The 10,780-nt window shown below is 43.4% G+C and overlaps 1 protein-coding gene across 3 annotated transcripts in view; it reads right to left on the bottom strand.

Annotated features, from left to right (window-relative positions):
- Window positions 1-223: 223 nt before the first annotated feature.
- The window catches only part of LOC104867451 (speckle-type POZ protein-like), a 22,541-nt gene continuing 11,984 nt past the window's right edge, over window positions 224-10,780 (bottom strand). For 2 of the 3 annotated variants that reach the window (XM_033761144.1, XM_033761145.1), the window contains one exon: window positions 224-1,907. In XM_033761144.1, coding sequence (XP_033617035.1) covers window positions 645-1,769 — 1,125 coding nt within the window. In that variant the 5' untranslated portion in view covers window positions 1,770-1,907 and the 3' untranslated portion in view covers window positions 224-644. Of the gene's footprint in view, window positions 1,908-3,649; window positions 3,788-4,125; window positions 4,164-10,780 lie in introns of those variants that run through there. The other variant, XM_033761143.1, reaches the window with a different exon arrangement.

Raw genomic sequence — 10,780 nt, forward strand, 5'->3', positions numbered from 1 at the left:
TTCCTTTGGTCCAGCAACCCCAAGTGCTGGGCCCTTCTCTTCCCCCATCCCCTAAGTTATTTAGTGCCATTTTAAAGTCTGGGATGTGGCATCTGTGGGTGGATCTGGGGTCTCTAGCCTACCCTCAAATTTTCTGAGGCTTGTCTCCAAGGGAGAGGAAGGGGAGTCAGACAACAGTGCAAATCAAGAGTAAAGTTTATTTACAGAAAAAAAGAGAGGGAGAGTTACAAAGGCACTGGAGGACTGAGCTGGGTGACCATTAAGGAAGGCCAGGGGTCCTGTATTGATGGGGTTGAGGCTGTGGTCCCTCCCTCTGAGGGCAGCCCCACCCCATGGATTGGTCTGCCTCTGCATCAGGGGTTTGGGTTCAATATTACAACAGTTAGGGTGAACAGTATTACAAAAGCAAAATGGCTGATTGCCCATAAGTTACATTCTCAGGACACTGCAGAAGTTACTCTTCTAAATCCTAAAGGGCCAGTGTCTTTTTTCTGGCCTTACCGTGGGAGTCCCATCTATCCCTGCCAGGGCACGATGCAGTCTTTCTCCACAGCTCGAGATTGCCCTGTCTACCCGACGTTCAGTGACAGCAACAGTTACTGCCACTTTGGGAAAATAAATGGAGTCTTGGGACAGGTGGGATCTTAGGACACCTTCAGGCGCTTGCATGGGGGTCCCAGGAAAGGGCACTTCACTGCAGCCAGAGAGTGATAGGCTTCAGCCACCAAATGAGGGTGTGACACCATCAGGGACTTCCACCCAGAGGTCTCCAGGATGTCAGAAACATGATAGTTAATGAAATCCAGCGCCTGAGTCTTCAACTGATGTGCACTGTGGAGGTCAGCCAGGATGAGAGTCTCTGAGGCATTCTCCACGGAGAGGTTGCTGCAGAGCGAGTCCTCACACATGACCTTCAGGCGCTCCAGGGCATACTTGTCAGCAGCTGCCAGCAGATCGTGTGCCATTCTGTCGAGGTTTGGAGCCTTCCCGGTGTAAATGAACCACATCATCTCCTTAAATACTTCAGGCTCCACATCACTGATCTCAACTCGATTCTTTCTTCTCTCCTCCATTTCGTGTTCAAACATGGCGTTAAAAACTGGAGAACGGATTGCTAAGATGGCTTTGTGAGCCTGGAATTCCTGGCCAGCCACACACAAGCAGCAGTCTGTGAAACGGGAACTCTCCCACAGCCCTGCTAGTTCATCTGCCAGCCGGCACTCAGGAACCTTCACTGTATTCGTGGTATTCTGGCCAGAAATATTGACAGAATCTTGCAGCACGTTCATCTCGCAGAAGAGGGTAAGCTTGTCATCAGGAAAAAGCCTTTTGGCCTCATTCAAAAGAAAATCTCTACGGATGAATCTTCTGAGCCCCCAGCCTTTGCTTTGCACAAACCTACAAGCTCGTTGACTCTCCTTACTTTTGATTTCCTCTCCCTTGGCATTCAGAATGGAGAACTTAAATTTTGCCCAAGCTTCATTCTTTGGACAGCTGACCAGTAACAGGTAAAAGGACAGGTAATCTTTGCTTTCTTCATGGAGCCATTTTGGGTTTACTCCTAAACACCACTGCAGTTCATCATTAGCTCCAGGTGGAAAGGCTGAACTTCGAATGGATTCACAAGTTTCATCTAAGCAAAAGCTAAAGTTACTGATGGTCCACAGGTAGGAGTATTTCACTACCTTGATCTGTGTATTGGACCAGCTTTCAGCTACGGGGCCATTTGACATTTCTGCCGGAGATGGAGGACTTGGAAACCTTGACATCGCCAGTGTGCAAGTTAAACAGAGTTTCCAAAATCACGGAGCAGAGATTTCCATTCTTTCTTTACCAGTTTGTAGAGATCCATCCAGTCAGCAGCTCCAACACAGGGAGGGTACCATGGCAGTCAGGAGGCAGAGAGCCTAATTTGTAGATATAAAAAAAGTATTTAGAAATCGATTTACCAAGACTTGCTAGTATATCAGAAGCCTCTGAGTAATTTGTCAATCACTGGGAGAAATATCTCCTTTAAAAAGTTTCCTTTTAAACCGGGCGTGGTGGTGCACGCCTGTAATCTCAGCACTCGGGAGGCTGAGGCAGGAGGATCGCTGCAAGCTGAGACCAGCCTGGGCTACACAGTGAGTTCCAGAACAGTCTGAACTACATAGTGCGATCCTGTCTCAAAAAACTAAAAAAAAAAAAAAAAAAAAAAAAAGTTTCATTTGCCAAACATGGTGGTACACACCTGTAATTCCGGCACTCAGGAGATTGAGGCAGGAGGATTACTGTGAGTGAGAGGCCAGCCTGAACTATAGAGCAAGACCCTGATTTAGGGGAGAGAGAGAGAGAGAGAGAGAGAGAGAGAGAGAGAGAGAGAGAGAGAATCTCCTTGTTGATGACATTGAATGACAGTGGATTTTGTGAGGGTTTTTTCGTTTTTGTTGTTCTGTGTGTGTGATAATGGAGATGAACCCAGGACCTTCACACTGACTCCAGTCCTTTGTTTTTTGTTTCTTAATCTTAAGACAGGGTCCCACTAACTCACTAGACTGCCTAGGTTCATCTGAAATTTGCAGTCCTCCTGCCTAAACCTCCAAGAACGTTGGGATTAGAGGAATGTGCCACCATGCCTGGCTCCAGTCACCAGGTTTTCTGACACCTGCCCACTGCCACTAAGATTCCAAAACAGTTCCTGGCTGTGACACGTGTAACTAGAGTATCCTTCAGAGAAATGGCACCCAACTGAAAATTTACGGAGACCCTTGTGATATGGAAGATCATTTGCTGAGATCATTTTTCCAGCTCCATCTTCAGCCTGTAGCAGCATATTTTCCCCTACAGGGAGCTTGGAGCATGAAGGGGTAGAAACTTTGCTGAGGATGTGAGCCAAAGTGACCACCTCTCTCCTTTGTCCCTGCTCTGGTCATAGGAGGCTGTAACTCAGCCAGCAATTGTCTGCCCGCCACCTTCTGCCCCTTTCTCCCCCTTGCACCACAATGGACTGGAACCGTTTGCTTCATTGTCCTCTGGGGCTATCAAACCACAATTCACCACTCCAACAGGAGTGCAACCAGGCCTGGTGGGGTCACATCCCCACTCCAGCCTCTTCAGTGCTGCCTTTTTGAGGACAGGGCGCCTGGGAGTAGCTAAAGTCAGGAAGGGAGTGATCTGGGTCCCTTATTTGCATACCCAGCATTCACAGCAAGCCTTCTAGAAGATTCCTTGATTTGGGCCTTCACCCTTGCTGACACAGGTCTGTCACCACCCAGGGAACAGCAGCGAAGGAACTATACCTAAGGGGAAAGCAAACTTGCCCACCACAAGGGAGGAAAGCTGGTGCTGAGGACAACTAAAAGTGACAGATGTCCATGGTGACATCATTCCAAACCTGGAGCTCACCATCTCTCTGAATGTCTCTTAAGGATATCTCATAGTTATTATTTTCTAATAGAAGTATCATGAAGATTAAGCTAAAGTAGTGCTGCTCATTCAAGGGCTCAATGTCTATTTTTTTCTTTGCTCGGTCAGCTTAAATCAGGGATTCTGTTTCTTATACCCCAAAGTACCCTACCTGAAACATTGCTGCCTGCATCAGTCAGAGTTTACTAGAGAAACAGATTTATACAAGATATACAAATATATAAGAATTACAAAACTGACTTACAGTGGCTGCCCACAGAGTCACACGTGGGAGAGTGCAAAATTACTGTCTGCACCTTGGAGGCCTGAAAGATCCACTTGAAGGCCTGGAGCTAAATGTTGCATCCTGTGTGAGTCCACATCAGAGACGGAAAGGTCTGTGCTGGAAGTCAGGAAATACGTCCAAGGTACAGGTGAAGACTGGAGCTCCTTGGAAGGAACAAGCAGCTCTTCCTTCTTGGTTTCCCTTTTATACCTTTCAGGCAACAATCCACCCTAGGGTGGATGTTTCCACCCTATGCTGATCCAATTTAGTTAGGCGTGTCTTACTCAAATTGATGGAATCAGGTAACTATTTCACCACCTGTCTCTTCTATATATTTATAGAAAAATAAATGTTTTTGTTTTGCTACTTCTGGATTTCTTATCTATCTACTTAAGATGCATTTTTGTTTTGTTTTGTTTTTTTGAGACAGGGTCTCACTATGAGGTTAGACTGACCTGGAACTCACTAGCCCAGGCTACTCTCAAACTCACAGTGATCCTCCTACCTCAGCCTCCAGAGTGCTGGGATTATAGGTGTGTACCACCACGCCCAGCTTTATGATGCTTTTTTGGCGGGGGAGGGGTTGAGACAGGGTCTCACTTTGTAGTTGAGACTTACCTGGAACTCACCTATGTGGCCCAGGCTGGTCTCAAATTCACAGCAATCCTTCTGCCTCAGCCTCCCGAGTGCTGGGTTTATGGGTATGGCCATTAAGGCCAGCTCCTCTACTTCTGAATTTCTAAGGAGGCAGGGCAGGGTTAGGTGGTAGAAAGGGAAGGCTGACCACAAGTCTGTCTGTGAGGAGTGTTTGAAGTCCAGAAATGTCCACTTTAAGAGATCATTCAATAGCATCAGGATCCAATTCAGCATATCCAGGCTGCCTTTCAGTAGGGCCTGTAACTGGCTAATCTGAATGGATTTATTATCATGGTAGATTGTTTATATGTGAGACGGTCATTTTCTTCATATTACTAGTTTATTCCATTGCCTTAGTAACTTGGCATATTTAGTTTCTAAAACTAAAGAACTAAAGTGTCCTGTCATTAAATAGAGTTTTACCCACTTCTACCTCCACTTTTCCATAGTTTCATTGGTTACTACTTTCAGTAAAATGTTTAATAATGATGACAGAAAGTGCCCTTGTCTAATTTCTTTCGTTAATAGAATATCTCTACACTTTTCCCACTAAGCATGATTTTAATTTGGGGAACCGAGGTAGATATATTGTATCATATTAAGGAAAAGTTTGGCTATTGAGAGAATGGAGAAAAATTGACATAAGTCCTCTGAGAAGGCAATGCCTGAAGGATTATATCTTGTCATAAAAGTTAGTATGAGCTAGGCCATTTTTATTTCAAAGACGCTAATAAAATTAACTCTACTTAGGTTGGAACAAATATCCTTTCTTACTCATCTTATACACTGTCATCATGAAATTGAGTCCTGACTAATTTGTATATAAGAAATTTACCTGAGATTCTGATGTTTAATCCTGCAAAAGAACTTTATTATCTCTTAGAAAGTATCCTTAGTTTGAAGATTATGCTCGCTCTGTATGTTTGTTATGAGAAATCTCATGGACCTGTGTACTGTGTTTTGTGATGAAAAACTGTAGATGTTCAAATGTGCTAAGTATAAAATGTATGGGAATTTGGGGTTTTTTTTGAGACAGGGTCTTGTGAGGTCATCCAGGATGATCTTAAACTCATGATGTAGCCCCAGCTGAGTTTGAACTTGCAGTGATCTTCCTGCCTTGGCATCCTGAGTGTTAGGACTACATGATTGTGCCTCAACACCCGGGGAGACATTTTATAAAAATTAAGAGATTGCAACAGCAAGAAGATAGCATAGTTGTAATCGCAAGTATTTGGTATCTAGGAAGCAAAACCTGAAAGGGAAATTTAAAAGATCAACATTATAATGGATAATTATAGCATTCATCTCTCAACAATTGATGAAAAACTAGATCAAAAAGCCAACTAGTATATTGAAGATTGGAATAACATCACCAAACCTCCTGAAGTACTTGATATTTACAGAGTGCTCCAAAAAGTGTAACTTTTTTGAGTGTACAGAATATCTCATTTTTATTCTGGCTCATAAAACAAACTTCAATAAATTTAGATTGAAATCATATAGAGTATGTCATCATAATTAAATTAGAGTGGGCCCGGGATTTAGCTCAGTGGTTCTGCCTTGCAAGCGTAAGGACCCGAGTTCTATCCCCGGTACAAAAAAAAAAAAATTAAATTAGAAATCAGTAACACAAAAATAGCTGAGAAAATCCCAAATATTTTGAAATTAAATATTGCACTTCTAAATAACTCAGAGGTCAAAGAGGTAATTGTAAAGGAAACTGAAACATGTTTTGAACTCAAAGATTAAAAACATATCAACAATTATAAAATACAGTTAAATAAGTGCTTAGGAGGGAAAATGATACCTTTACATGTTTAAATTAGAAAAGAAGATCTTATTTATCCTTTTAGTTTTTCACACCAGAGAAACTGTTCAGTGTTTACACGTGTGTCTTATGTATTTCACTTAAGAGTATGGCCTCAATATACATCCATTTTCCTATGAATGGATTTATGGCTGAGTAGTACTCCATTTTATAGAAAAAACACATCTTCTTTATCCAGTCTCCAATTTATGGGCAATTGGACTGCTTCCAAGTTTTAGCTATTATAAAATGTGCTGCTGTAAACATGGGTGTACATATATCACTGTGGTATTATTCTTTTAGAAAGACCCAGCAGAGGGATAGCTTGGTCAAATGGAACCTCTAATCCCAGCTCTTTGAGGTATCTCCATATTGATATCCATAGTGGTTGCACCAGTCTGCACTCTCACCAACAATAGAGAAGGGTTCCTTTCTCTCCACAACCCCGCCAACCTTTGTTATTATGTGATTTCTTGATAGCAGCCATTCTTTGTGGGGTGAGGTGGAAACTCAGGGTTGTTTTCATCTGCACATCCTGAATGACCAGTGATGTGAAACATGACAATGTGAAATAGGAAGACAAAGGCTAAAGGTGTAGGGGAAGTGAGAAGGGTAGGGGAAAGGAAATAAGGAAAAAAAATATGAGAAAAATGAAATAATGGAAACAAAGTTTTTGTAAATAGGAAAGGGTGAAAGGGGTGAAGGGAGGACAGGGGTATGGGGGAAAATGAGAACCAAGACATCATGTAAAGGAACAAGATCCCAATGATGAATGTAGCTGTACTGTATACCTAAAAAGTACCAATAATCTCAATGAAAAACTAAATAAAATAAATAGAATTTTTAAAATAGAAAAGAAAAATCCAGGCCTGGTGTTGCACACCTGTAATCCCAGCACTCAGGAGGCTGAGGCAGGAGGATCGCTGTGTGTTTGAGACCAGCCTGGGCTATATAGTGAGTTCCAGATCAGTCTCAACTATACAGTGAGACCCTGTCTCAAAACAAACAATCAAAAAAAAAAAAAAAGACGGGGATTTACCTCAGCAGGTCAGTGGCCTGCCTTGCAAACCCAAGGACCCTAGTTCAATCCCTGGTACAAAAAAAAAAAAAAAAAAAAGAAAGAAAGAAAGAAAAAATTAGAAGGGGAAAGATAGCCATAGTGACGCATGCCTGTAGTCTCAGCACTCGGGGCGCTTCCAAGTTTAAACCCACACTGAGCAATTTAGCAACTCAGTGAGACCTGTCTCAAAATAAAGACTTTTTAAAGAGCTGGGGTTGTAACTCAATGTGAAAGCCATGGGTTCAACTCCCAGTAGTAGAAAAAGGAAATTAGGTCATAGAAACATTATGACTTGTATCCAGATGTCCCCCCAAAGCCTTGTACTGTCATAGGTGGGGCTTTTCAGAGGTGGCTGACTCTAGAGTGTGTGATGCTGGGATTAAGGGTGTGTGATTAAGGTGTGACTGATTACTAGATTCATCCTCTCACTGGTTTGGGTTCTGGGTGTGGATAATAAGAAGGCTCACTCTGGGTGTGAGTGCTACCCACCTTAATGTAGCCTGGATAAAATATAAGGACTAGAAAGAGGACTGCTGTTGAAGTTTGTTGCTTGCTGCCTCTCCACTTTGATGCTTATTTTCTCTCTATCTTGCTGCCTTCTGCGTCATGTGACTGTTTCCCTTTTTCCATGCCACCCTGCCTTGGAGCCAGCCAACCATGAATTGAAACCTCTACAACTGTGAGTTACAGTAAAAATTTCCTTCTTTAACTTTAGGTGTTGGGCTGAGGATTTAACTCCTGCCTCGAAAGCACAAGGACCTGAGTTCAATCCCTGGCACCAAAAAAAAAAAGACTAACTTTGGGTGTTTGGTGTTTTGTCTCAGCAGTAAGAAAAATAACAAAGACAAAATGAAGTTGGCAAATGACAGTTCTGAAAATCAGATGAGTAGAAAAGCTGGTTCTTTTAAAAAGATCAATAAAATTAATACAGATCTAACTAAATGGGGGGGTGTGAAACACAAATTAGCAACACCAAGAATCAAATAAGAGAACTGGAGATCCTACAGACATTAGAAGAAAAATAAAGGGGTCTGCTTCCAGCAACAGAGTGCTTCCTATTGGACAGACCCTGTTACGGCTTGTGTTTAGATATCCCTCTGAAGCCTTACACAGTCACAGGTGCGATGTTTCCAGAGATGACAATCTAGACTGTGTGTGATGCTGGGATTGCCTTCTTTTGTTTGGGGCTGGCAGCCTTTTGATTGCCATCAATCCACCTCTGCCTGGGTGAATAAAGTCTGTACCTCTTTCTTTCATTAGCCTGCTTAGGTGGTCTCATCCTTGCATGCCGTTTATTACAGTCCCTTGTTGCTTTGCTACCTTCTGTTCACCATGAACTGTTTCTAATGACGCCTGTCATGCCACCCTTCTTTGGAGCCAGCTAATTTTGGACTGAAACCTCTACAAACTGTGAGCTAAATAAACCTTTCCTGCCTTAACTTGTGGGAATTGAATATTTTGTCTCAGCAACAAGAAAAGTAATTAAGACATAATTTGGTACCAGAGAAGTGGGGTCATTGCTGAAAATATACCTGGTCATGTGGTTTAGGGGCCTGTGGAACTGGCTTGTGGGAAGAATTTGAACAATTCAGAGATGTAAACTGAAAAAGCAGAGCTGGAATGCCTGAGGCTGTACTTGATGGGAGATTCTGGCCAGAGCTCAAAAGACCAGAATGCTGATAGAAATTTTTCTGGTAAAAACCATGCTCAGGAGTTTTCTGCTGGAAAGGAGTTCTGAATTGGCTGTTGGACATCAATGTGTGTTAGGCCTTGGCAGAAAGTTTGTCTGCATTGTGCTCATGTCTAGACACTTTGCCTGAGACTAAGTGGGGTGGACTATAATTAATGTGGCAGAAAAACATTCATGGCAATGTAATATTGAGGTGGTGGCATGGTGACTGTTGAGGGCCTTTAGCCAGATTTATGTTGAGAATCAAGCAAAAGAACCCAGCAGAATGCTTGAAAATGTTTTGAATTTGGCCAGAAACTAAGCACCAGAAAAACAGTGGAATGCAAAAACAGCAGAGTGGATCTTGACTGCTGAGAAGGAACAGGATAGAAAAGGTAGCCTGAGGGCATCACAAAGAAACAGCAGGACTCCAGCCATTGCAATTTCAAAATCCCAAAAGTGAAGGGCCAGGGATTTAACTCAGTGGCACCATGCCTGCCTTGTAAGCACAAGGTCCTCAGTTTGACCCCCAGTACTGGGGGGAAAAAATTACAAAAGTGAAAGAAAGACTTTGCTTTGAGAAGAAAGCCCCAGAGCACCATGTTGCGGAATGGTAGTGGCCTAAAGAATTTGTTGCTCTGAATTGGATTCAGAATGCTCAGCTATCCAGGCACTCAACCCCCACAGCCAAGGGAGAGAGAGACTGGCTACTGCTTCAGCTAGCAGCAGACTTTGGCATCATCCATGTGGCCCCGGATTTAGGCACATGCAGGATGTCAGAGTTGTGGGGTCAGGAAGCTTCTACCCAGATTTCAGAAGGCTGGGCAGTGTGCCTTTGAAAGGGCAGTGTGTGACTGTGAGTGTGAAGCTGAAGGTGCACTGGAGACACCAGAAGTATGGAGAAGACAGCCAGGTGTGCTGGCACACGCCTGTAATCCCAGCACTTGGGAGGCTGAGGCAGGAGGATCGCTGTTAGTTTGAGACCAGCCTGGGCTACATAGTGAGTTCCAGGTCAGTCTCAACTACATAGTGAGATCCTGTCTCACCCCCCCAAAAAAAAAGTATGGAGAAGACAAGAGCATGGGTCATCTGAGGAAAGCTGCAAGGAGGGAACGCAATGAGCCCAAGAGAGAAGCTGTGGGGGCTATAATGATCAGCAGTGCCATAGAGGCCGAGCCACCCAAACCCTTTGGAGCTCACAACTTGCTGTGGACTGCTAGGGATGCTGGGAGTGGGATTATGGGATTTAATATTTGCACTGCTGGATTTTGGTCTTGCTCTGATCCCATTCCCTGTATCCCCCATTTGTAACTTTTGGAATGGCAGTGTCTATCTGGTGCCATTTCACGTTGGAAATGTTTGACTTTCTTTTCATTTATACAGGGGCTTGCAGCTAAGAGTTCGCCTTTGATCTCAGAGGAAATTTTGGACTTGGAATTTTCAGCAATGTTGAAACTGTTATGACTTTGACAACTGTTAGAGATGGACTCAGTGGCCTTTTGCATAAGAAAATGTAAATGAGCCTTTGGGAGCCAGGGGCAGAATGTTACAGTTTGTGTCTACATGTCCCCCCAAAGCCTCCTGTGAATGAGGTGGGGCTATTACAGAGGAGGCTGAATCTAGAGTGTGATTGATGCACAGTACAGTGCTAGCCCAAGGGCCTAGGTTAAGGGTGTGAGTGCTACCCACCCTAAATGGTCCGAATAAGATAAAAGCTTCAGGAAAAGCTGTTAAGATCCCTTGTTGCTTTGCTACCATCTTTCTGCCAGGAACTGTTCCCTCTGCCACGCTGCCTTAGAGCCAGCTGATTATGGACTGAAACCTCTACAAACCTTTCCTGAGCCGGGGATTTAGCTCAGTGGTTCTGCCACCTTACTCACAAGTGTAAGGACCCAAGTTCGATCCCCAGTACCAAAAAAAAAAAAAAAAAAAAAAAAA

This window comes from Fukomys damarensis, unplaced genomic scaffold, assembly GCF_012274545.1.
Source record: "Fukomys damarensis isolate Sample0158 unplaced genomic scaffold, DMR_v1.0_HiC HiC_scaffold_7, whole genome shotgun sequence".
In the NCBI taxonomy this organism is placed as follows: Eukaryota; Metazoa; Chordata; class Mammalia; order Rodentia; family Bathyergidae; genus Fukomys; species Fukomys damarensis.